We start from the raw sequence: 27,406 nt of genomic DNA, 5'->3' as shown, positions 1-27,406 counted from the left end.
CGTCCTGTGACTGCAGTCAGGTGGTTGTGGGGTTTTTCCTTCCCTCCTTCCCCTTTTCCCCTCCTTCCCTTCCCTCTATCTTGCTCCGGTTTCCGTGGGCCGGCCCAGCGGGGAGCCGGCTAGGGAAAGTTGGAGGAAAGTTGCCGATTGGGAAAGTCGAGAGGCGGGAGAGCCGCGGCCCCGGCAGTCCGGCTTCCCCGCCGGGCCCCGAGGGAGGGCCGAGGATGGCTGGTGGGGAAGGAGCGGGCTCCGGCGTGCCCGAGTCTAGGGAGCATCTCTTCAAGGTGCTGGTGATCGGTGAGCTGGGCGTGGGTAAAACCAGCATTATCAAGCGCTACGTGCACCAGCTCTTCTCCCAGCACTACCGGGCCACTATAGGGGTGGATTTTGCGCTCAAAGTCATCAACTGGGACAGCAAGACCCTGGTGCGGCTGCAGCTCTGGGATATAGCAGGTAAGGGCCGGGACCCAGCTTATTCCTGCAGGCTGAGTCCCGGCGGTCAGAGGCCTGTGAAACCTGGCGACCTGGGGCTTGGCCCCAGCGGAAGAAAGGGTATTTTGACTGTGAAGCCTGTCGTCTTGGTCTTCTCCTTACCCCTATTACCTGCAACCGTTTCTGTCTGCGTTTGAGGCATAAGTAGAGAGAGATCTCGATGTGGCAGTGAAGTTTTTGATTTTTTTATGGGCTGTATGTACTCTAAAAGCAGTCCTCAGGAACCTGCTTTGCTCTGCTTCTGGGCTCTGCGGCTCCTCCCTCGCTCTTCCTGCTTCTATTGCTTCTCCTGACCCATGTGCTTGAGGGCTTATGGCCTTGGTTATGACTGGCTGCTTAAATCCATTCATGGCTATGGTTCTGTAATGCTTACAGAAAAAAATAAACGTATTTTCCAAGTAGGTTATGTTTAGTAAGCATGCTTTACAGGCTAAAGGTAACTCAAACAGATAAAATTGGTTTTGGAGAACATATGCTCAAACTTTGCATGTTTGACATCACCTACTTAATGTAAAACTAACTTGTGTCCTTGCAACCTGGAGTGAGGGAAGGGCACTTGGAGTATACTTAGTTCTACATGGAAATGGTTTTATGTATCAAAACCATACTTTGAGCACATGGAAGCAGAAAAGCCTTGTCCATTTGTCCAAACCTGCCCATCATTCCTTTGCTATGTATGAGTCAAAACTGTTCTTTAACTCCTTTGTTTTCAAGTTTCCAACTATATACCTATCCTAGTTAACTTTGCTTATGCTGCAGTGTTAAGTGACACAGAACAAATTCTGTTCTGCTGTGGTCTTGTAAGAAACCTGTTCCCTTAAATACTTAATCATCTCAAGCTAATACTGCATTTCTGGTTTTGTGTGCAGTCTGTGTATTCACTTGCAACTGCCTTCATCCCTCTCCACCATGCTCTGGATATCTCCTCAGATATGAAAAAGTAGACTTTATTTCAAATGCTGGTGTTGAAATTTACATTGCTGGAAGGCACTAGGATAACAACTGGTAGTTACTGTTTCCATGAACTATAGTCTTTACAAAGTGGAAGCTCAGAAAAGAGGAAGCGTAACATGGTTGCTGTAATCCTGTGACAGATCAGTTGAACATTAGCTTCTGGCCTTTGTGCTCTAAAGGTTGTCTCAAAATGCTTCAGGCTTTCAAACTAAAAAGCCTGCTTCTCAGTGCCATATGCTGGAACATACCAAAGATCTTTCTGCTGCTAACCTGTAGGGTAAACTAAAATATTTCCTAATTGCTCTTTTGGAGAGCAACTAAAGTGTTGGCAAGCTTTCTTTTCTTGTGTGTACCTTTTATGAATCAGTTTTAAGTTCTGCAAATCAATTAACAGTATTGGTGCAATCTGCCACAATGCTCTGTATGTATTTTAGCAGGTTGAGGGTTCCAAAGGTTGAAGAAAGGAGACTGTCAGTATCCTGGGGTTTGGGAGGCTGCCACACTTGTGTTTAGCTTCTCCCCAGCCCTTGGTTTCTGAGACTGGGGTAGGCTTTGCCGAAGCAGCCTGTTCGAACAGGCTAGACAGAAACTTAGCTGTAATTTGTAATTAAGTTTAGACAGACTCATTTACATTATGGGAAGTCCTATCAATATAGCCATGCATTAATTTCAAGATCTAGAAGATGGTATTTTTCACTCTCTGTTACTGCCCTTCATGTACTTTGGACATTGCAAAGTGAAGAGTGAGTTAAGAGCTGCTGATAAATCCCTGGAGGCTTGTGCTAATATTGATAGATTGAAGAATTAATTTTTTTTTCCTGTTGCTGAAATATTTTTCATATTTTACTATGTGGTTGTACTGGGTTCAGCAGTAGCAGTCAGTTTTTCTTCTTAGTAGCTGGTGCAGTGCTGTGTTTTGACTTTCAGCCTGGGAACAAGGCTGATAACACTGATGTTTACTCTGACCAAGGACTGTGTGAGTCTCATGCTCTGCCAGGGAAGGAGGGAGGCCAGGAGGAAGCAGGTGCAGGACACCTGACCCAAACTAACCAAAGAGGTATTCCATACCACAGCACCTCATGCTTGGGATGTAACTGAGAGTTACTCAGGAGGGCTAGGGCACTGGGGGGTTGGAGTAGGTATTGGTCGGTACTTGGTCAGGTGGGGTGGGGGTGAGTTATCAGTTGCTGGGTGGTGAGGTGTTGTATTCTCTTCCCTTGTTATTTCCTTTATCATTATTATTATTGGTGGAAGCAGTAGTGATTTGTGTTATACCTTAGTTACTAAATTATTCTTATCTTAACCTGTGGGAGCTGTGTTCTTTTGATTCTCCTCCCCATCCCTCCGGGAGTAATTGTAGTCCTAGTGTTTGATTGGGCTGTGTTTAGCCAGTGGGACAGTAACAGTTTAGACTCCTATAGAATTTTACATCTCAGTTAAGTGTTAATGATTAAAATAAAGGGGTTTTTAATATCCTTAAAGGTTTGCAGTTTTAAGATCATGACATTAAGTCCTTGACCTGGGTATGTGTTCTGCAGCTGTTTATGTCTATATTCATGATATTTCTAAATACCTGAGGATGTTAACAGACCTACACAGAAATTATTAGTTACAAAACCAGGTTGAAGATGGCTTTTATATAGTCATAGCACATGTTTCCTAAAGCACTTAATTGAAGTGTGTAACAAAGTATCTGAGCATGTGATAGTCATTCCCTTCTAACTCACCAGCCCAACTGTCTTCTGGCTTTCAGCAGCTCATGTAGATAATTTCATCTGCTGATGTATGCAGACAAACAGCTTTAGATCTCTTCAACAGATCCACATATTATGGTAAGTATTGTTACATGTGACTTCCTTACGAGCAGTATGGTTCTGGCATTCTGAATTGGTTTTGGTGTGTCTTAAAAGGCTTCTGAATTAGAGTCTAACCCTTAAGAGTAGGAAGACAGGTTATTTTTTGACAAGATAAAGCTTGTACTTAGCAGTTCTTAATAAAAAAGAACTTTTCTCAAACAGTTGGGTGCTGCAATCTAAGGTTCTGTACCTAAATTAATGATAAGAACTGGCCATGTAGTTCAGTCATAAGCTGAAGATTATAATGTAGATATTGTGCTGACTTCCGGTGTGGTTGTAGCTAAAATGATGAATGTTGTGCTGTGTATAGCACCGCAGCTGGTTCCTGAGTAACTTCAAATTCTTGCACTGTTATTTTAGTGATTAGATAATTGTATCAAATAGTGCATGACAGTGTTACACTGCCTTTTCTTTCTTTTTTTTCCCCTCTAATGGGCGATAACCTTGTTGTAAGGTACACTGTAATGCAGATTCCTGCAGCAGAATCAAAGGGGAGGGGGTGTAAACAGTGAAAGGTGAAGGTTAGACTTGTATATTCCATAAATACTTGGGCATTTTAATTTTTAGACAGTTTGTAGCTTCTTGAGTAATGGAGATGAAGCTTTGGAACAGGATTGATCAGTCATTGTCAAATGATCTTGGTTGCAGCATGAAGTGTTCTGAAAGGAGATGAACAGATTACATGCATGTTCATACAGGAGCAAGACTTCTAAACGTTAGCACCCTTAGGTATTACTCTTGTTTTTTATCTTGACATGCAGAGTTATGATAAACCTCTTCCTGGATACAGTCTGAAAGTGCTAGAACTAGGTTAACCCCCTTGATCAAAGGACATAAATAACTGGCAAAATAAATAGGAGATAGGAGTGAGTCTGTGGTGAAGAGATACAAAACAAAGGAATCTTAATGATAAGGAAGTACTTTTAAAGTTTATTTCAGTACACTAGAGATTCCTGTTTGACAAGCAGGCTGTTTTAGTGGGTATACTGCATTGACTACAACTTAATGTAGGAGGTGAATATAGCATATTGATGAAACTCAGTCAAAATTGGAGGAAGACTTAAAGGATTTTCTGCATCATAAAGTTTTGATCTAACAAGACCATCAAATGAGTAGTCTTAGCTGCTCCTTTATGATCACATTGACTATCACTGTCATTCATAGAATCATAGAATAGTTAGGATTGGAAAGGACCTCAAGATCATCTAGTTCCAACCCCCCTGCCATGGGCATGGACACCTCACACTAAGCCATATCACCCAAGGCTTCATCCAACCTGGTCTTGAACACTGCCAGGGATGGAGCATTCACTACCTCCCTAGGCAACCCATTCCAGTACCTCACCACCCTCACAGTAAAGAATTTCTTCCTTATATCCAATCTAAACCTCTGCTGTTTAAGTTTCAACCCGTTACGCCTTGTCCTATCACTACAGTCCCTAATGAATAGTCCCTCCCCAGCATCACTGTAGGCCCCCTTCAGATACTGGAAGGCTGCTATGAGGTCTCCACGCAGCCTTCTCTTCTGTAGGCTGAACAGCCCCAACTTTCTCAGCCTGTCTTCATATGGGAGGTGCTGCAGTCCCCTGATTTTGAAGCTCAATATAGGGATTAGAATGGCAATTCCTATGAAGAAAGTATAAAAATTGTGTTGCTGTGTGTCTAGTACAAGTGAGCATAGGGTGGAGGCAAGACAATCCAAGCATAACCTGCATCCAGCTGTGTTTTTTTCTCACTGTGTTGTGGTTTGTTTAGGCCTTGCTTCTAACTCAGAACCCCACAGCTGTTCACTCACTCCCCCTTGCTTCTTCCTCCCTCTGCTCCCAGAGGGATGGGGAGGAGAATGCAAAGAATGCAACTCCCACAGGTTGAGATAAGAGCAGTCCAGTAACTATGGTATAACACATATCACTACTGCTACCACCAATAATAATAATAATAATGATAAAGGAAATAACAAGAGAAGAGAATACAACAGCTCACCGCCTGCCAACTGATACCCAGCCCAACCCAACCCAAGCAGTGATCTAGCCCTTCTGGGTAACTCCCCGCAGTTTCTATACTGGGCGTGATGTGCTGTGGTATGCAGTACCCCTTTGGCTAGTTTGGGTCAGATGTCCTGTCTCTGATTCCTCCAAACTTCCTGTGCACCTTATCACTGACAGCATGAGACTAAATCCTTGGTTAAACATTGCTTAGCAACAACTAAAAGCATAGGTGTTGCTTGCATTGCTCTCAGGCTGAAAGTCAAAAACACAGCACTGCACCAGCTACAGAGAAGGAGAAAAATGACTGCTACTGCTGAACCCAGGACACACTGTTATAAAGATACCTAACTAGCGAAAAATATATGCATGAATAACCCCATCAGAAGTGGGTGCAGAACTTGAGTTCTGAGCTTTTTTAGAACCTTACTTGAGGTTAATCTCTAGTTTATATGGAGATGGAGGTTCCAGCAGCAGCTGCCTTCATGTGGAGATGGGAGCATTATCATTCTGCTAAACAGCTGAGGAAGGCCAAGAAACTCCCAGTCACTGTGATTAAGTCTCCTGACTGATGATAAAGATTTGAAAGACCTGTGACTGATTTCTGAATGCTTCCTGCTCATACATGCTTAAGTGTAAATCTCATGTGAGGAAAATTACTTAATGATGTTGTCTGGAAACATGCAAAACTAGCAGATAAAGTGTGAGAAGATGAAAATAGAAGTTCTGCTCATTTTGAAAGACTTTAAATACTTCATTTGGAGCAGTAGATGCAATAAACAGAACTGAAGGAGTACTGCATGTGTCCTTCTACAAACCACCCTTCTGTGGGAAATCTGTGGGTGTCCCTTCTTGTGACTCTTGAACTGCCAAATTAGTTATGACATTTTAGTTCAGAATGACTTTCTGTGCTTGGAGCTCTCCAGCTTAGTATCCAAATGAGTGCTGAACGTGTTAAGCTTGTTTGTTATTGGTGTCTCTCCAGCCGTCAGACCTCTCTAGATGTAGGCTCTGTATGTCAACATGCTTTCTTTTTGGGATTTATTCTGCTTAAGTAATTTCTTATGAAACCCTATCAAGCCAGGTATGGTTACTGGTCTTGTTGATGAAGCAATTTCCTTGTCTTTCTAGTGAATCATTCATATTGGTGAAGGTTTTTGTGCTTAGTGGTGTATTATATAGCAACTCAATGTACTGTATTATGAACTGAACTTCTTAAAGCCTGTGTTCTGGTGGAATTCCATAAGCGTATAGAAAATGTTGCTGCTTTGAAGTTGGTGTTGTAAGGCAGTTGGGTATAGTAACTTTGAAAGATGGGACTGTTCAGTTAAATGGTACACTTGAGACACGTGTTCTTTGTGTCTTGGAAATAAGCTTAGAATTTCTCTGTAGGTTTTGCTAGGTGTCCTACAGGAAATGGGATTAAAGATGCGATCTTTCAAGACCACCTGATCTAGTACAGGCTTAAAAGAAAGCTTGCTATATTGATTTTGTGGATACTCTTAATTTCTGTAAGCAATGGAAATGCACTTAGTGCTTGAGCTTCTAATTACTATGGAATAGATGGAGCTTCAGTCAAATATGTAAAGTTCATATCCTATACAGTGGTTGCTCAAACTTTATGCTTTTGACCAGATAGCAATAAAAATTCTTCCCTAGCACTCTGATACAGAGGACAATGAATGAATGGGTGTCCATCAAATGGGTAGGAAGAAGCTACTGTAAAGGGAAACAATACCTAAATTTTTATGTGCAGTACAGCAGACAGGAGTAAAAATAGTATATATTGCACATAATAATTAATTTTGGGGTCAGATTATAAAGCAAGCTAGAAATTTTTGCACAAATCACCAACATTGATAATAAGATTTTGTGAGGCAAGTATTGGCAAAATTCTTGCCTTTGAAGTAAGACAGACTCAAGTAGTCAGAAATGAAGCTGGTTTCACAAGTCAGATGCATTACCCTTCAGAGACATTGATATATACAATATTAGATATTGTATATATTATATATATTCACTCCATACACTTTTAATATATGGAGTTTACATGAACATACACTGACCTTTATCATCAACTTTGTTTCTGTCAGTGTTATGGCTTCAGACTCTTAGTGTCTTCACCTTATTTGCATCTCTACTTTGGCTTTTACTAGTTAGTTTTTCTTTATATGTGCACTGGGACAGGGTGTCACTGAAGCATGTATACCTGAGTACAATTGGAGCTGGCAAGTGCTGTTAAAGGGTTTGTTCTCAAATGAGTACCCGTCTTATGGAATGCAGGAAAGAAAATAATCCTAGCTGCCTGGTTCCAAAAGTGGCTTCAGCATGCTGTATAAATTAAGATTCTTTGCTTTAGCAGTCTCAAAACTGTTGGAAATGTCTTCCTTGAACTCCAGTGGTAAGTATTGCCTTGCTTTTGCAGTGTATTGTGAACTCTTACCTTCGAATACTCACTTCGGAACTTGTGAAGTGTGATATGCCACATCAGAAGGAAGTGATTTACAGTAAGGGAAGTTCTCTTTATATTTTCCTGGGAAAGCATAGGAATACCTCTTGTGAAATTCTTGCATATGTTAAAGCTAACAAGACCAGCAGTAAGCAGTCACTACAAAGCACAGCATGCTTTCCCAGCTACCTGTGGTAGAATGTTAGATATTCAAAGTTTTCCTTTGGCTATAGGCACATAGTACCAAGGTAAATGGGGTGTGGTAAGATTATGCTTTGAAAAATGATGAAACTTCAGGGATTTATGGAGCTTGTTTAGAAATAAATATCTTGACTCTGTTCAGAGAAAGTATAGCAAAAGTATAGCCACAGCAGTAGCTGTGGCTTCTAGATTAGCAGCAAATGAAAATGGATATTCCTTATTGTATGGATTTTAGTAGCTTTTAAAATAATAAGGTAAAAAGTAGCCTCTGAGTGTCACTGCAAACAGTTTATGGAAACTTGTACTTTAATTGCTCAAAGGCTAGAGTGCTGGGTAGGGTGGCAGGTATTTGATACAAAATTCTGATCACACAGAATGTGCCATGACACCTTGACCATTTTGGAGATTAACATTTTTTCAGTCTTGTGATAAAGTTGTTCTTGAAACAGACTGACTTTAGAATTGTTCTCCTGTATGATGTGAAATGCTGTAGTGCCATACAAAATCACTGCTAAGTACACAGTACGCTTCTGGCTGTATGTCAGCACACCAAAGGAGATGGATCAGAGGGTGTCAAGCATGAAAAAGGTTAACTCTGGCAGATGACTTGTTTGCGTCTAGTTAAAACAAGATAGGAAGTACCATTCACGTTGTTGCTGGCTCTAATTGGACTATATCAACTTTTTCTGAACACTAACAAAAGGAGGGTTTTTCAATACATGCTGCATTTAGAAGCAGAAGTCATTTAGTGTGGTTGAACTCTACTTTTATGGGGATGGAAACCTAGTGCTTGGTCAGGGACTTTAATTTTCTGTTTAGTAAAGACACAAGCAAAACAGTTGAAACTTTTCTTATACAAACATGGGTGTCATACGTAGAATACATTTGATGCAGGACAAAGCCTGTTGAACCATAAGTGCAGAGTATTGCCTTTAAAGTTCTTAGACAAGATAGTAAATTGTTGAAATCAGTTTGGGCAATCTTAAATCATTAGGTTAGACCAAGATTACAGGCAGTAATGAAAACTTTATTAGTTATGCTGTAAAATTCCCTGTGAAAGCTGTGCAGGTGTTTGAGGAAAGCCTTCTATCTTTGTGGAGGATAATGGTGTGCTTTTTCCATTTTCTGAGATTATAGGCAAGGGCAGTGCTCCTGATGGAACATTTCTTCTTTCACCTCGGTGCTCTTGTTTTTTCACTGGTAGTGAACAGGACTGTGCTGCTTTAGAATAAAGTATAGTGATAGCAAACAGTAAATGGCAGGCCTAGTCACAGATTTTAAAAATTTGGGCAGCTAACGAATTATTAGGTTACTAACTGTGTTGTGCAAGGAACTTTTAGAGCAAACTGCTGCCTACGGTTTCAGAATGAAATAGTAACTTCTAAGAACACATGAAAACACTATGATCTAAACAATCAAAAATACTGCTGCATCTGAAATGATATTTTTCAGAGGCTTTTCAATGACTACAGTCTCATACATACTGTATGTATAGTATGCTGTGGATGTCAGGCCTCTGACACAATCTCATTCAACAGAACTGCTTCAGTGGCTCTCTGCAACTTCCTAATGCAGACATAACCACAGGATCAAGGGTTATCTTTTTTTGGTAAAGTGGGAGTAAATCGAACAGGGATTAACAAGCTGGCTACCTTTTCCCTGAAGTCTGTTTTTCTGAAGGATTTGGGACAGTTATTGTTGGGAAGAGGTCCATGCAGTGGTCAGATTTACCACACCATCCTTAGCAAATTCACTTAAATCTTTTGAGGCTGCTTTTGTCTGTTAGAAACTAAGAGCTGCAGTCTGTAAAAGTGTTTCTAGTATTGTTTAATACAGGAAGATGTATTCCTGTAGTTCTTGCTTTTTAGCCTTATGGTGTTTGTCAGCAGAACCACAAATATCAAGTGTCACTTTCACAGCGGTAGAAAGTAAAAGTCAGGCTAGATGTGGCTTTTTAAACTAGAGGTTTCTAATATCTGCTTGGGGTACTAGTATAGTTTAACACCTTTGTGGTTTAAACATGTGGCAACTTTGCATTAACAGCTTAAATGGGTGAGAGTGAGGAGTGGAGAGCTATCAAGTACTGACAATCTGAGTCTGTCTACTGAATCTAAGGCTGCTCTCCATGTGAAAAAGCAGGTAGACACACTTCAGCATGTTCTGCAATATTGATAGTGGTTTGGTTAACCTAATTCTTGTTGAATAACAGATTTGACCTAATTGGGTAAGACAGTTCTGGGACAAGCTGTGCTGGTTTGGGGAGAGGGGAGAATGCCGTCAGCAGTGGTAGCTTGCCAGCAACATACTCATATCTGTCTAAAAAGGAGCCTCAGTCAGCTTGCACCTGACCCTGAGAGTGCTAAAATGTACATTAGATGTCTGGAGAACTGGGAGATGCATCCTCAGGGCAATTCTGGATATTTGCTATGCTGTGCCAAACCTCCACCAGGCTAATCAGGGCCAACAGGCATCCAAACTGTAGTCTGTTCTTTCCTGTGGCTCCTGAAGGAATTAGGTGAGTTTTGAAAGTGACAGTAGTTATAACTTAGAGGATTGGGTTGCATGCCCACCCATTTTGGATTGTGCTTTAGCTTAACTCTACCATACAGAATGACATGAACTTTACAGAGAGTTGGAATTATATATAAGGAGTCAGAAGCTCCTTGATGTTAATATATGAAAGCCTGACCTGAGAAATTGTGAGAGCTGGAGAAAAATCTTTTGTAAAATAGCACAACTGGAGCAGGGAGGCGAGTGCTTGTTAAGTTAGGCCTTCCTGTGGTAGAATTAAGACTGGAAAAAAGGGGGGTTTGCTTACTGTTGTTCCTGTCTAGGTTGAATAAAAGCACAAAAATCTCATGGTTCTGGAAATTGCCTAGAACAACTAACATGTAGAGTTTGGCACTGAAGCCTAAATAGTGGCCCTGTGCTTGCACACTGTGTGGCCAATGAGATCAGAGTAGTAGCAAGGACTTCAGAGCCATGGTGTTGGCAGTTAAATTAGAGTTAGTCTGACTGTCACTAATGACCCCTCTTGAATTTTTGGCATGACTGACTATTAGTGGTCAGTAAATAGTTGATCTGAGAACCTTTCTCACAATGGAAAAATAATGTTCAAGTATTCCCAGACTAAAACTGATCTATTACAACCATTCACTACAGCTAAATAAGCATCCTGTGATGTCTGAGTTCACTGCAGTGTGTAGCAGCTGTTGATAGAAAAGCAGAGTAACTGAAATGTGCTAGCAGGATGCTACTTGTATACATTCTGAACTCACTTAATTTGATTCACTAAGCCTCTTGATCATTTTCTTCACTGCTGCAGTATTTCTGGGAAGTTCTTTTGGCTTGGTTTCATAGGTTGAACTTTTCCTTTTAAACTAACTGAACTCTTGAGTTTCAGCATTTTGAAGGACCCTGTTGGCAAGAGTTGCTTGGCTTTATTCATAAACAGACGACTTCACTGTTTATCACACTCTTGACAACTGTATAATTTAGTCCAGGAAAAAACTGCAAAACTTCATTGCATTGGTCTTCCAGTTAGCAGCAAATAACTTTGGAGTAAAATTCTTGAGCTAGTTGTGCACTGACTTCTGGGGGACATGTAGTCTAGACTACATGTTTGTAGTTCAAGATTATCTGATGTGGAACTGCCGAACTTGGTAAAATCAGCTTTTGAGCTCTGGCCACCCATTAAGTTGATTAGCCTGTCAAACATTACTTGACCTTATGTTACTTCAATGAAAGACACTACTGTTCCATCATTCTTCCAGTTGTTGGGCTTTTATGAACCTTAGCCATCTTTTTCTTTCTTGTTAATGATGCAATTTTGGAGCATGCCAAAACTGTCAGTCTCTTCTGCAAAAGGGGAACTTTGCCCAGTTGCCCATCAGTACTCATAATGAGATGTTGAGGGTTTAAATGCAGCTAACACAATTCTGATTTCAGAGTTGTGTGGTTGCAGATAAAACTAAGCTTAGATTTTTACAAGGTAGGGGAACTCTTTCTGTACTGTTGGTATTGACAGAGGTAAACCAAAATTCACCTTTGGCAAAAAAATGTATAGCTTGGGAAGCTAGCTAGGCCATTTTACTTTCCTTGAGTGAGTCCTTAGTAGTTCAAATAAACTACATATTAAGACTTCTAGGTATAATAAGTAGCCTAGAGAAGAAACCCTGATAAAAACATGGTGTCATGCATATCCATCAGTTATTTGTACCTTTAACTTGCGTTTTCTAGTCTTAATTCCCACCACATAGGAAGATTTAAGAGTAAGAGCAGAAATAATGGTTAGAATATAGGGTATCTCCAGCTAACTAAAAGCAGAAGCTGCCCCAATAGGTCACACTGCTGTGATAAATAAGACTTCTTTTTTTTTTATTCTTTACACTGGCGAAGATTGCTGTAGAAACTTTTTAAAATGTACTTGAAGGCAAGGTTGGCACTGTCCAAATCTTACAATGATAACTTGTATTTCACAGTGAAGGACAAAGATAAAGCTTCTTATGTCAGACCTGGCTATAATTCTTTTCATGTAGTTTTTAGCTTACAGTTTATCCCTGTTACAATGTAAACTGGGAAGTTTATTATTAAACTAATAGTTCCCAAGCTCTCATACAGTTTTAAACTAAACTTAATGCTTGGTATGCTGTAGGGAACTGTATTAGTTCCTGATGCATCACATTATGCAAGTATTTCATTTAATGTTGTTGCAATTACTGGAAAATATGGTGGCAATATGTGCTGAGTCATTTATATGTGAAAACTTTGTGGTTAGAGAATGCAGAACTTGACATTGCATGCAGCACTTCCATACCCCTAAGCAAAACCTCTGATCCCTGTGACTGCCTTGTAGCTTAGCTCCTCATCTGCACCTGAACCCCTAAAACACAGGGAAAGTATACCTTTGTGGTACCTTCAGGTGTAAGTCAAGGCACTAGACCTACCAATGTGATTATAATATCCTTTCCATACTGTTGTAGTAAGCAAGTAGCTATCTTCCTGTCCTCTTCCTTCCATGATTATGTGCGCTGGAGTTTTTAAATCTAGTTTCATCTGATCTCTTTTTGTCTTTTTTCCCTTCTGTGGGTATGTTCCACTTTTTGCACTGCTCAACACTATTCTCACACATGGTGAAATGATTAGAGCAAAAACTTGCTAGACATAGGAAAGGGAATAACAAATCCCTACTTGAACTGAGCATGGCAAAAATTGAGTCATTTAGTTTTAATAACAGATAGAGAATGATGCTCAGACTCCTAGCTTTGCAGTTTGCCTCTTCTGTATGGGTGTTTTTGCAAGATCACTTGCTAAAGCTTTGCATGAAAGTCCTGTTAAATTTTCAGAAGGCTGTCTAGAATGCTCTGCATTCTCCTATAAGAAGCTCAGTATGTGTATTGTCAGTAATAAAACTGTAAAAGTCTACTCAGTTTATACTGAATTCTCTTCCTGCCTCATGCCGTATACCTTTTACAACAGCAAAACTAACTTACTTCTTAGACAGGCCATGTGTTACTGCTTCTGTCTTTTTTCTGTGATATAGAAAGAATATATCCTTCCTCCTTAGGCCTTCAGATAGAACAGAAGAGCAGTTCTAAAGATCAGAAGAGCAAGCATGTGGGTCAGGCTTATTGTTAGTGGTGGTTATTTCTAGAGGTGAAAGTAGCTCCATAATAAACTGTTTTGGAGTCTGGGCTACTGTAGGAAAGGATACTCCAGTACGAGTGCTGCCTTTGACCAATTAAAAGGCATTAATCTAACACTATAGAGGTGTTGAACTTAGCGTTTTTAGGGCTAAGGGGCATAAAATCCTCCTAATGTAAAGCTTAAATCTAGTAAGATAAGCTTTCACATTGATATGCACATCAGTTGTCCACTTTTATCCAAATTTAAATTACTGAACAATATGTATTAATATATTTCCAAATCTAAATCTCATAAGAGCAAAAATTGAATTTTATCATAAAACCAGCTAGAAATAATACTCAAATAATTCTTGACAGCTGAAGCCCACACTTTCTAAGTGACAGCTATAGAGTACAAAGTATAGTTTAGTTCAGTGCAGGCCAAAACCGCCTTTTAGGCTTAAGAATCTAGCCTAGAAAGGCTTAGAGACCATGTGTGTTACTTGCATACAGGTTCTGTGTACGCTGTTTAGGAGACACATACCAACAATGTCTCTTCCAGTGACACAGTCACAGAGATACAGGCTTGGTGCCTGGCTTGTTTGCCTTAAAGTCCATGGCATAAATATTGCTGCAAATTTTGAACTTGGAATATGGAGGGAAGAACTTTCCTCTTGCATGTTGGTTGTTATCAGACAGAGGATAATGAGCTGGTAGTGAAGAAATTAATGCATAATTTCTACTCCTTAGAATATGTGAGCTAGTGATGCTGTTTTGTGCAGCATCGTTCTTTAAAGCTGAACAGACAGAAATAAAGTCAGGTTTATAATTCTCTGGAACTTAACTGCTGCTGCTTTCAGGCAGTTCTAACAGCTGCTTAGTCAGCCTTTTCTGAAAATGTCTATAGTGAATGAGCTAATGTGTACACTGAAGTACTGAAGTTGAAATGAGGCATGCTGTTGAACAGGATTCCTTGTCAAGTTCCTTCACTTAATGAATTTCTGGCTCTGAGAAGTTAGTACCCACTTCTTGTAAATGTTTGTCCTTGCTAATCAAAGGCAGACTTCAGTGTTTATAAACAGAGAACAACTATGTTTCCAATTAAAACTTTTACTTAAGTTGCTTAAGCACTAAAAGCTGAAGTGATGATACAGTGTAAAACTAAATTATAAAGTGCAGGGATGACCACTCCCAGTGAAGACTTCCGAAGAAAGCAGAAAGCTATTTTGGTAGCCTGAACTATTCCAAACAGCGTGCTAGCACTTGTCACTGCTGTGCATGCTCAAATACAAACATAGCATGATGGTCTGACCTTCTGAACAGAGTAACAACTGAACTGGCACTTTAATTCTACATTTCAAGCATACTGACTACAATAGTTGTACTTAATATGAAAAGGCTTTTTTAGTTTACTATGCTCACTAACCATTGGTTTTCTTCTGGATTTTTATTGTGAATAAATATATTCTATTCTGATAATCTTGTTTCAAATTATGGGATTGCTGTGGAGTCCCTATAGTTGGGCATTATTCCAGATAGTCCAGGTTTAGCTAGAACTGTTAAACTAGCTGCTTTTGAGCTTGTCCATAAGGAAAAATCTGTAATGTAGGTTACTTCTTCAGATGATGGTTTGAAGACTGTTAGTCTTGGAGCTTGTAGAAGCCTTTGTTACTCACACTTCAGAAAAATGCTCTGAGTTGGCTTAAGTTTCTAGCCGAAGTAGAGTTATATCTAAATACTGCAGAACTTTTTGATGAAAGAATGATTTGTGTATAGCTGTACTTGTAGTGGTTTTCTTCTTTAGGCATTACTTCTCAAAGGACATTACTCAATATGTTGGAAAAAAAAAATTCCGAAGTATTAGTTGGGGTTGCAAACTGCTCTTAGCATCTGACTTGTCATATGCATAATACACATAATAGCTGTTACAGTAAGCTTACTTAGGATAGAAGTAGCAATGTTGTATGGACTAAGTGACTAGACACGAATCCCAAACTTGTATGTACTAACCTGGTATACAAGTCACAAGTCAGTTTATACTCACTACAGTTCATGCTTTAATATAAATATATTGTCACTGTCCTCTTTTTCAGGCCAGGAGCGCTTTGGAAATATGACCAGAGTATACTACAAAGAGGCAGTTGGTGCTTTTGTGGTCTTTGATGTCACAAGAGGGTCTACTTTTGAGGCTGTTTCAAAATGGAAGCATGATTTGGACAGTAAAGTACTACTTCCCAATGGCAGCCCCATCCCTGTTGTTCTTCTTGCAAACAAGTGTGACCAGAAGAAAGATGGCAGCCAGAATCCCTCTCAAATGGACCAGTTCTGCAGAGAAGGTGGCTTTGTTGGATGGTTTGAAACATCTGCGAAGGTGAGCATAAGTAAATGTCTTAATTGTAAGTGTTGGTGTAATAATGGATGAATATAATCATATAGGAAATAAAATTCTTAAGAATAGCATGTGATAACTAGGTCTCCAGTGTTCAGGAAATTTGAAAGTGGTGTGCAGACTTGTGGCATATTTGGTTTAGATTAGAACTATGTCTTAAATTCAGAGAACCTTGAAACTAACTGGAAACTTTGATTAACTGAGTTTGTTAATTTTTTTCATCTTGCATGCGTCAGGATCAGAATTTTTCTTTAGATGTTAATATTACTGTCAAAGATAAGTAGTCTTTAGGTGCAGGTTTTTAATTACAGCTTCTGTCTTCACTGTTGCATTGTAGGAAGTGGTAAGACTAGAAGTGAACAAGCAATTTGTTCACTTGGTACTACCTACCTGGACAACGATGTCACTAAAACATTTTCTGTTTTATGAGGCAGTGTCAGGGCTAAACTGGAGAAAACCAAACTGTTCTGTGTAGTAACTTAGGTTGATAGCTGCTTTATTCAAATGGAACTGTAAGTAACTTCATATGTTGTACACTTTTATTCTATAGACTTGGTTAATGCACAGATCAAGTTGCAGTAGCTTAGCTGGAAATGAAATTCAACAGTTCCTTAAAATGCAATAGATTCTTAAAATGAAAGGTCTCTTTGTATGAAAACAATGTGGTTGACAGACCAAATTATTGGTCTGGTTGATAACTCATTTATATGGAAAGCTAAACCTCAAAATCCCTCTTTTTCCTTGGTTGGCCTACTTCCTTTAACTGCTGCTGATGAACTGGCACAAAATGACACTTAGAACTTATTAAAAGTAAAAAGTCTGGAAGAATAATGCAGGAAATAAAGTAACAAACCTCTCCTGGATCACTTTAAAATAAGGATGAAGATGCAGTGACAGAATTAGTTAAATTAGCTAATAATTTGTTTGCACTTGAATAAATTATTCCCAAATTCCACACCCACCTAGTACTAAAACATCCCATTTTAAGGTTCCTAATACTCAAAGAATACCAAGATTCTGCTTTGGGTCATATCTTCCCTGGAGCTTCACCTGTCCATAACACTGCTAGGTATGAACTTCAGCTTGGGTTAAAAATAAATGCAAGTAGCACAGGGACTAAACCTAATGTGGAAGCATAGTGACAGCTTGCATTTTAGGTAGCATCTAAGACATGACAATGTCAAACAAGGTTCTTGGTGTGGAGAAAAGTCCAGACAGTATTTGTCCTAATTCAGTTATGATTTACTTGATAGGACTCTGAAGAGGTGTAGTTAAAATAGCTTAGCAAAAATTCAGGACAGCTTTCTTGTTTTCCAAGCATACCAAATCAGTTTATGGTTTTAAGTTCCTGCCCACTTAAAGATCTTGATAATCTGCTTTTGCCTTTCTGCTGGAAATGATACTTGAATCTTCAGTCTAGTCATCAGTAATACAGGTCCCACTCTCTACAGATCAGGTAGAATATTAAAGGCAAAATAATTGCAGAGTGTAAATATGCATGGAAGTATCTTATTAACACCCTCACACCAAAATGAGGAGAGTCATCCTCCTCTCTGAGAACGGAAAGGCGTCCATCTGCACACTGCCAAAAAGCAGTTTGTGGCTGACAACCACAAGCTTGTGAAGTGCAGTAGTAACATGTCAAATGTTCTCATGATCAAGCCTTGCTCATGTGGAGTCTGTAAAGAGAAGAGTGCTCTGGGATGGTGTTCTGTTTGTAACCGAAGCAATTCCAAGCATGGTAGCCCTGTAGTGAGCCCTGGTGGCCCAGCCAAATCAAAACTGTGGCCAGAGGCCCCTTGGCACTGGCTAGCTTGGCCTCTCAGTAACTGAGATACCTAGTGATGTATTTAATAGGGCTATCTTGCATACACTCCAAAGAAAAGTGTATATTGTGAAGGTACTGTTCAAAACATGCACATGTGGCTAGAAGAGGCACACTGATTTAGTTGGGATTTTGAGGCAAAGTCCTTTTACATAAATAAATGCATCCAAACTGCAGCAGAAAAAGTCCCCAAAAGGTTGAATGCTACTATGAACAGTCTAATTGTCTATTATCTTTCTTAATGCAGAAATGCATTTTGGCATTTTGAGTCTTATAAATGCAGGTGACAATTATCCCTGACTGCCTGTTGAATTAGACTTGAAGTGTCCTATTAATAATGTGGGTGAGTAACTTTGTCTCAAACCTTTCTGGTGACTTTTTTCAAAAATCAAGTGTTTGAGCAGTGACCTGATGTGTCTAAGCTGTTTCTGTCATGCTAATGAGACTATAGAAGAGTTTTTCTATTCAGCCAGCTTCTAATAAAAATGTATCACTATGTCAAGAAAGTCACTTGTTTGCTTTCAACATTTTAGGACAACATCAACATAGATGAAGCTGCTCGATTCTTGGTGGAAAACATCCTTACCAACTACAAAACCTTTCCTAATGAAGAGAATGATGTGGGGAAACCAAAACTGGACCTAGACCCATTGAAAGCAGAGAGTAAATCACAGTGCTGTTAATGCTACCACTGTTCAGTAAATGTGATGGGACAACCAGCAAGACTGTTCCTTAAGTCAAACTGCTGCTATGGTGCTGCATTGTGACAATTCATACGGGCTGTCTGGTATTAACTAAATAGGTGATTCTTGTGGGTGTTTACATATTGTTTTGCCTGAAACTGTATCTTGGGAGTTATCACTCCACTTGCTTGAGTGGCTAAATTTAAATCTTATTAGTGTCGTCTTACCTGGGAAAATACGGTAGTGTCTACACTCCTAAAAAGGAACAAAGACAGCATTCTGTGTCTAGTTTGCTTCTAGGATGTATGCTACATTCCAAATAGGACTCACTTTTCATGGTTTTAGCTGAACAGGTACTTGCACCTTTAAACTTTTCCTTTGTCACTAGTAATGTCTCACTTTAGCCTTCTCACCTACACATATGTCCCTATTTATTATCCCCCTCCATGAGAACCTGTCTCATTGCTAGTTCTCCTGGATTGAAATATACCAGAAATACTGAAGGGGCCAATGACAGATGGGAGATATGTTAGTGTGTTCACTAGGACTGAGTGAAGTAGATGGCTTCTACCATGAATAAGAACAAGATCTGTAACTGATGGTATTTAACAAGTGAAAGGCATGGTTATACAGATACTAACAAAAATACATCTCCTTCCATTTAAGGCAGAATATTTTCACCTAATACTTTACATATGAAACATATTAATGGATACAGTTGAACTTTTGGCACATAGTTTTTGGCACATATGGTAATCTCACCTATATGCACATCCAGAAATAAACATCCAGTAACTTTTTCATGCATTAACACTGGAAGCTTTACCAAGAATGAAAAAGTAAGTATCTTACTGTTCTGTGATAATGAACTTGCTGCTTTTTCCTTTGTCTTCATAGTTCTGAATACGAGAAAGGAGAGAGGTCTTGAAGGAAATAGCTTAACTGGTCCTTGCTAGCCTATCAAATCCTTTCCCCCATGCCACAAGCTCTATCTTTTCAATTTTAGAACAGTGCTGCACTCTCCTGACTAGTTGGAGCTGGTGAACTGGTTTACCAGTTTTTAACTTGGTATACCGAGATGCTTCTGTTTCCTTGTTATAATTCATGTATTTTTAGCAGCAAATGAAGATCAAAAGTATTAGAGAGATTTCACAGTTCTTAAATACATTCTGGAATTCTGGCTCTACTTGGTTGAAAGGCTTTGGAACTCCCCTTTATTTTAAGGGTTTCTTCTGTCCTGGTATCTCATTGCTACTGACTTCAGAAGTCTTACCTTGCTTGGTCTGATGATGCTGATGTTTTCTTAAGCATCAGCATGAATTATGTGCCAGATTGGGTATACTTTAATCTGTGTTGAGATTTCTTAGACTACAATCTTTTTTTTTTTCCTCTAAAGAGTAATGTAGTTTTTAAGAGAAAAATAAATATATTTGGGCATCTTAGGTACGTTGTTGTTTGCTTTTGAGAACATGAATCTTCACCCTATACACAAATGCTTTCATTCACATTTGGAAAGAACTTTGTCTTCTAGTAGTTTGTATGTGAAAGGCTTATCTTAAAATGCCAAGCCTTACTGTGGTAAAGCTAAAACTATGTTTAATTAGCTTAGGATCATCAGATAATTCAGATGAGCTTTAATAGACAGCTAGTCTGACTTTGTGCTACAGAGTGGTTTTGCTCCTATTCTTTGGAGGGAGCATTACTGTTTGAGACTGGGATGGATCAGGAAATCTGATACAGCCAGAAAGTAAATACTATAAGACAAGACTGGTACTTTAGCCGAAGGAAGGGGATGGGAGCATCTACCTGGTAGAAGAGACCAAGACTGTAGTTTATGGAAAAGTGCTTAAATCAGACTAGTTATGAAGCCCTTGCCATACTAACTGAAAAGCTTTGATTTGCAAAGATACATGTAAGTTTAGACAGACCCAATGTAACTTCACGCAAGTAAGCAAAGAGTGTCAAACATCATTTGTTTTACATGTACAGGATATATATATATGTAAAGTGATAGTTCATCTCAATCAAATGAACAGAGGCCCCATGCTATTTTATTTCATTATTTCTTGCAATCTGAAATATGCCAATCTTAAATGAGCAAGTACCTGACTTCCTAGTCCCTATGTTTAAAGGACATTTTTGAGATGGAAAAATTTGCGTAAAAATGTGAATTGGTGCTTCAGGAAAGTGTTTTCCCTGCTGTGTTTCTATCAACTGATTTAATTAAGGCTGAAGATGGCATATAGTCTTCCTGGATTGTAGTTGTGCAGTACATCTGTGCAGCTAATGCAGAGTCAGCCTCTATTAATTTTCAAAGCTTAATGAGGCATTAAAATTGCTGAGAAAACTAGAAAGGAGTTAGAGCAATTAGTGGTCTTTCAGTATGGGATTTTCTAGTTGTATCTTAACTGCAGTAGCAGAAAAATAAGCTATTCCAAGCTTCAGTTTTGTTTGCTTAAACTTTGTGTCAAACCTATTGAGTTGCAATAATGTTCAGTCTCCTTAAACTGAACAAATCCTTATTCATCTATAGTGGCTAATCGCTGGGGAATAGTTTGAGTCATTCTTACAGACTCAGGGCCTGAGTAACCATTTGATATATGGAGAGATGAGGAAATAGTTATAAAAGAAATATGTGCTATACAACTGTGATATTAAATGGTGAAGCATTTTGCTCTTAAAAACTTGCTCCCTTATCTTTCTGTTCTTAATATCTTGCTAGTGACCTTGGTTCCACAACAGGGAACTTGCCCCCTTTCTCCCATTACAGATCATGTTATTTGGTAAAGACACACAGTTCAAAGTGTGTGTATGCCTTTTTCCTTCACATTATGGATTGCTAAAGAGTTTAAGAAGTGGGGGCAGCAGTATACTTTGAAGAGTATAAAAAAATCTATTAACAAAATGCCAGCGAGATAGATAATAATTCAGAATTGAAATACATCATTCACTTGGCAGTATGCGAAAGGTCACTTCAGAGTTTTGTCCTACAGCACAATAAGATTGTAAATAAGGAACATAATAGATTCAGCTCTAACTATGTAATGAAGATTATTTGAAAGAAATTGTGCCTGTATTTTTCATGACCATCATAAAGCTTTGTTTGTGAGCTCATTTGTCTGTTTCAATTTGTGTTTAAACAGGAAAAAAATACAATAGTATTCCTGGTGAAAATTCCTAGCTTAGACTTCCTATGTTGCTTACATTCTCATGACAAATTCTGCTAGATGGTTATTTTATCATTTCAGTTGGTGTACATACAAAATGCTTCCTGCCCCAAGTACCTTAAAAACTTCCTTTGTTCAGGTAGAGATGGTGTTTCAGGTAGCTTTGGCTTGGGAAGTGTGCAAGTAGAGGACCAGTATCTCAATATTGGTTCCTTCATCCTTCTGCAAAGATAATATCACTGAGTAAATCATAATTTGGTTTGAGCTCTAAAGGAAATGAAAATATGCAGAATTCCTGGCCTTATAACTTGAAATTAAAATATGCAGGATTCATGGCCTTATTGCCCTTAAATTATAACTGGGACTAAAAGGTAGCTGCTACCTGCCATATGGCCTTTTAAAGTTAAGGGATTCTTATCTATCTTTTATGGATTCTAGAAAATTAAATCAAGTGTTCAGGCTTTTGGTAAAACATACAGATTTCTGTTTTGCTCCCCTCCTCTCCCCCACCCTCCCCTTTTCCTTTAGGAATTTTTAACCTGTTTATTATCATGACCCTGGTGAAAAGCTCAAGTTATAGTTATCAGTCTTGTTGGAAAGCTCACAGCTCCTTAAAGGTTAAAGATAACATGGGCATTCTGCCAACTCCATTTCTAAACTCTTTTGCCCTTTACTGGTATGTATCAAAAGTAATATTTAGTATCCATCTAGAGTAATAGCCTTTCAACCTCTCACATTCAGATGGGTTTGGGTTTTAACTTATTTTTATTGATATAAATTATGAATTTATATGAACATTGAAATGTTCAATATTGAAATTGTTGTATTGTGCACAAAGATTGCTTCCATGTTTTTTCCCTGGACAGCATCTGGCTCATTGAAGTGCTGATCCTTCTATGCGTATATGTACAGGCTGTACTGGGCTTGCATTGACAAGGTTTTGATTGCAAGGGGCTACAGGAACGACTTCTGTGAGAAGCTGTTAGAATCTTTCTCTGTGTCTGACAGAGCCAGTGCCAGTCAGCTCCAAGACAGACCCACCGCTGGCCAAGGCAGAGCCCATCAGCAATGGTGATAACACCTCTAGGACAGCACCTTTAAGAAGGGAAAAAAGTTACTGCACAACAGCAATTTCAGTGGGGGAGAGGAGTGAGAATATGAGAGAGCAACAAGTTTGCAGACACCAAGGTCAGTGGAGGAGGGGATGAGGTGTTCCAGGTGCCAGGGCAAAGATTCCCCTGCAGCCCATGGAGGTCCATGGTGGAGCAGATACCTACTTGCAGCCTGTGGTGGACCTCATGCTGGAACAGGGGGATGCCCAAAGGGAGACTGTGACTCTGTAGGAAGCTTGTGCTGGAGCAGGTTTGCTGGCAGAACTTGAGACCCCATGAGGGATCCACGCTGGAGCCGTCTGTTCCTGAAAGATTGTACCCATGGCAGGGACCCATGCTGGAGCAGTTTGTGAAGATCTGCAGCTCATAGGAAGGACTCGCATTGGAGAAATTTGTAGAGGACTGTGTCCCATTTGAGGGACCCCACACTGGAGCAGTTTGTGAAGATCTGCAGCTCATAGGAAGGACTCGCATTGGAGAAATTTGTAGAGGATTGTGTCCCATTTGAGGGACCCCATGCTGGAGAAGGGGAAAAGTGTGAGGAGTCTTCCCACTGAGAAGGAGCATCAGAAACAACATGTGATGAACTGATTTTAACCCCTGTTCCTTGTCCCCCTGTACCACTGCAGAGGAGGAGGTAGAGAAAATTGGGAGTAAAGTTGAAGGTGGAAAGAAGGGGAGGGAAGGGGAAAGGTGTTTTTAAGATTTGGTTTTATTTTGCATTACCCTACTCTGACTAGAAATAAATTAATTTCCCAAGGTTGTGTCTGTTGCCTGTGATGGTGACTGATCAATGATCTTTCCTTGTCCTTATCTCAACCCACAAGCCTCTCATTGTATTTTCTCTGCCCTGTCCAGCTGAGGAGGGCAGGGAGAGAGCAGTCTTAGTGGGTACCTGGCATTCAGCCAGGGTAAACCTACCATACAGGCCAACTATTTTGCTTGAAACTTAAACAGATGTTGGTTTTGACTGGGCTTCAGCTTAAGATACCCCAAATCACTGCCTTCCAATACTTAGTAGTTTAAGGAACAATGGCTTTCAGTCAGATTGTCCATTGGGATGCCATTTGTTTTTGCTGGATTATTGGTATAAGCACAATTAGATGAGACTTGCTATAGCTCAAATGCATATGATAGTACTTGTGTCATACATACGATGGCACGAGTCTCAATGATTTCTGTAATTTTTGTTTCAGAAGTTAGAAAATGTAAACTGAGTTGCTTTTATTATTATTTAGCAAAGATTCATTTTACTTGATTGGAAAAATACATTTGAAGATATCTTACAGGTATACTCATTTATGATACTGTTACTAACATTATTGCAGAATGTTAATCATAAAATTACAAAATGTTTATCTAGCATTTGCTAGATATTTTGCATTTATTAAATAGTATAACTTTTTCCTTTTAGCCTATATGCACAACTGCAAATTCAGTTAAAGTACACCAAAGTTACCATTAAAAAGGATTTGCTACGATCTGTGGCGTGCCTTAACTTACAAGACAACTTTTTAAATCTCCTGGGAGGGGAGAAAAACTTACTTCCTTAGATTGTAAATAAAAAGTACTAAAGTAAAAAGGTGTAGTAAGAGATTTAATAAGCTCCACAGTTCAGTTTTTAACACTGTATTAAGGCTGTGTATTCTCATTTTAAAAACAAATATCCTTCTGTCCCTCAGGCTACAATCATCACATCATTTAGCCAAAGATTTTGGACTTTTTTTTTTTTTTAGAAGGTAATGCTGCTTTCTCTGTCAGTATCCCATTTGTAAGACTTTCAGTAGCTAGAGTACCACAGTTGTCCTTAACTCCAAACTTCAGATAGGGATTTTGAACAGTGTCAGAACCAGGAAGTCTTGCATTTTGACACTGGAAGATACTCTTGCTGTAAGTCTTCAAATATAAATTTACGAAAGACAGGTAAAGGTGCTGGCCAGTTCTCTTTATTTTCCCCTGCTGCCTACATTCTGTTCCCCCAATATTTAAGTGAAGAGGTGATCAAGGTTGTGGTGGTCCCCCACTTTGTGAAAGCACTTTGGCTAAAAGTTAGATGTGTTCATTGAGGGGTCCCACAGGGCTCAATGGTACTGCTGTATTTAATTTTGGCTTGGGTAGATACTATTTTACCAAATATTTAAGGGTTGTCTTCATTCCAGAAAGAGACTATAATGACAGTGTGATCAAAAGCTACTTCAGCAATGGAAATGGTAATTTAGCTGGGCTTCTTCAGGATCCTTTCTAGCACCATATCAAATTCAGAGGAAGCTGGAGTGCCATAAAAAATATGCCTCTGCTAAGATCAGATGAGACACAGAACCGTAAGATATTTTTGAAATAGCAGTGGGCAGAAGGTCCTGTGCTTAGGAGAAGTCTGTTATGCAGTTGGTTGCAATTTTCTGCCTGTACCTTGTCTTACTCCCATCAATTTACCCAAGGTACTTGTAAATTCCACTTCCCCACTTTGCTTATTAACCTCAGGCTGACTTAAGAATTAACAGAATAGAGCTGTTTCTGGATAGTTTCAGCCAGTCTGAGGATGGTTTTGCTCAAGTTCAGTTCCCTGTCATATGCCACCTCAGTAGCTGACTGTTCTTAACTGTGTGTGCAGGCTGCTCTTCCAAAGCTCTATCACAGACTGCAGGGGTTTCCTTTTTCTCAGGCATTGCCAGTCTCCTCACAAGCTCAATTTTTCTTTACTGTCTGCTGTTCCTGAAATACCCACCCACCGTTGTCCTCCCTCATTCACAATTTCCCACAGACCTGCACCTTCCTTATCTCACTCCCACCTATTCTTTCACTTAGTAAATAAACAGAAGAGAGTAGTGGAAGTAAGAGCAGAAGAAAATCCATTTTACTTTCATCTCCTGTCTAACTTTGCTGCAACCTGATGCTTGAAGATATAGTATTTGTTCTTATGGAAGCTTCTATGTTTAACTTTCACCTTTTTTTTTTTTTAATGGAAAACCTGCAGAAGTACAGAATGGGTAAGCCTGGAAAGGGGTCTTGGGCGTAGTCCTACATATAGTCCTCATGTAGTCCTACAGCCCTGCTCAGAGCCCAAGCAAGTTACTAATGCTCATTTGATGAAGACTACAATCTCTTAGGAAACCTGTTTCAGTGTTTGACCTCACTGTAGTAAAGGAAATATAAAATCCTATTTTTAAGAGGAATTTCCTGTATTTCAATGTTCACATTGTCTTGAATACTACCACTGAGCACTCCTTGGAAGAATTTGAGTGTCCTTAGCCTCTGTGTCAGGTATTTCTGCACATAAAGATTTGCATCTCTACCACACTCCGGACCTTCTCTTACGGCAAAATCTTTCTCCTGTTTTATTCCATAATCCTTGTACCCTTTGTAAAATCAGAGTTAATTCTGAGCTCCAAGACCCCTGAGAGGGGCTTTTGTAGTGTTTCTGTTCATAGTATTCTGTAGTATTTATAGCTATTAAAAAGCACAAAATATGTGGGACTGAACAGCCTTACAGGACAAGACTGTTTTCCTGTAAGTGATTGCATGGGCTACAGAAGTTGATGTGATGGTTTAAGAGTGAAAAAAAAAAAATACAGTGTTTTGAATGGTGTCCTAGAAGAACAGTGACCAGGATACCACCCATCCGTCATTAACCAGTACCTGTTATCTTAGTATTTGCTTAGCTACATCTCTATGGGTTCCTAACATTGGCCATTTTTGTTTTATTGTCTCTTGTATTTATTTCACATTTACTAACTGTGAGGCTGCCTCTGCCCTATCAACTTTTCCCTTCAGGGAGTATCTGTCAGATGTATTTCATGGCTTGAGACATGAGGCCAGTCAAGCAGCTGATCTGACCAAACATTCTTTGTCAGTTAGAAGACTAGCTTTTCAAAAATTCACAGTAACTTCTTTTTCCAAACAAGCTGCCGTTGTCATTGCTGTAATGTTATGGAATTCTAAATTGAATCATTGGATAAATAAAAAGTTGTAACTTGATGGATGCAAATCTTTTTTTAATTCACAAAGCACCTAGATACATGTGTTTATTGCCATTACACTTTGCAAGCAAACTTACTGTAGATTTTTATGGTAAAAAGGTGCATTTTGAACTTCATATATAGTAGCTGTCATTTAACAGAGCAAAGAATAAAGGACTTCTTAGCTTACATACATTCTGTTCTGATTTCTCTCCTTCCTCTTTCACATTCACCACCCAAAATGTTTACAGACAGATACACTCAAATTTCAGTTACTTTTCTTTCATGTAACTGTATTACAGTTTGTGGATATTTTTCCATAGTAGTTTCTACATCCAGCAAGTATAGGAAAGGAGAAGGGATTCAGAGGAATAGACAGGAATCACAGATTATCTGAGGTGATTTTATTTGTGTTCTGGTCACAAACTCAGATCTGTAAGTTCCAGCCTCAGTCTGCAAGTTTGCATTGGCATCTGGCAAGGCCTGGAGGTTGATAGCCCTGCACTGGTACTGAAGGAGTAGCAAGCTGCTTGAACTCACCTCTGTCTGGCTCTGCTGTTATTCATGTGCATGTTCTGATCAATATTTGATAGCATAACTGGTTGAAGAGAGATCAGCTGCTCAGTTTGGAAATAAAAAAATAAAGCTGAAATGGTTACTTGGTTCTCAAGTGAGAAGTGTCCCAAGGTACCTTATTTAAAATGGACTCTGTTG

At 39.3% G+C, this 27,406-nt stretch overlaps 1 protein-coding gene across 1 annotated transcript; it reads left to right on the top strand.

Moving 5' to 3' along the window:
• On the top strand, window positions 1-26,881 carry RAB32 (RAB32, member RAS oncogene family). Its single transcript, XM_005150095.3, has 3 exons — window positions 1-453; window positions 15,654-15,931; window positions 18,308-26,881. The coding sequence occupies exons 1-3, from the start codon at window positions 225-227 to the stop codon at window positions 18,455-18,457; spliced, it is 657 nt and encodes a 218-aa protein (XP_005150152.1). The 5' UTR covers window positions 1-224; the 3' UTR covers window positions 18,458-26,881.
• The last annotated feature ends 525 nt before the right edge of the window (window positions 26,882-27,406 follow it).

Source organism: Melopsittacus undulatus, chromosome 3, assembly GCF_012275295.1.
Source record: "Melopsittacus undulatus isolate bMelUnd1 chromosome 3, bMelUnd1.mat.Z, whole genome shotgun sequence".
Lineage (NCBI taxonomy): Eukaryota > Metazoa > Chordata > Aves > Psittaciformes > Psittaculidae > Melopsittacus > Melopsittacus undulatus.
Note: the sequence above shows the minus strand (reverse complement) of the source record. Positions and strands in the feature narration are given on the sequence as shown.

Excerpts from the sequence above, each read along its gene's own strand:
- RAB32 (XM_005150095.3), top strand. The coding sequence starts at position 225 with ATGGCTGGTGGGGAAGGAGCGGGCTCCGGCGTGCCCGAGTCTAGGGAG. Across the intron at positions 454-15,653 it reads GCAGCTCTGGGATATAGCAG|GCCAGGAGCGCTTTGGAAAT; the intron begins GTAAGGGCCGGG and ends CCTCTTTTTCAG. Across the intron at positions 15,932-18,307 it reads GGTTTGAAACATCTGCGAAG|GACAACATCAACATAGATGA; the intron begins GTGAGCATAAGT and ends TCAACATTTTAG.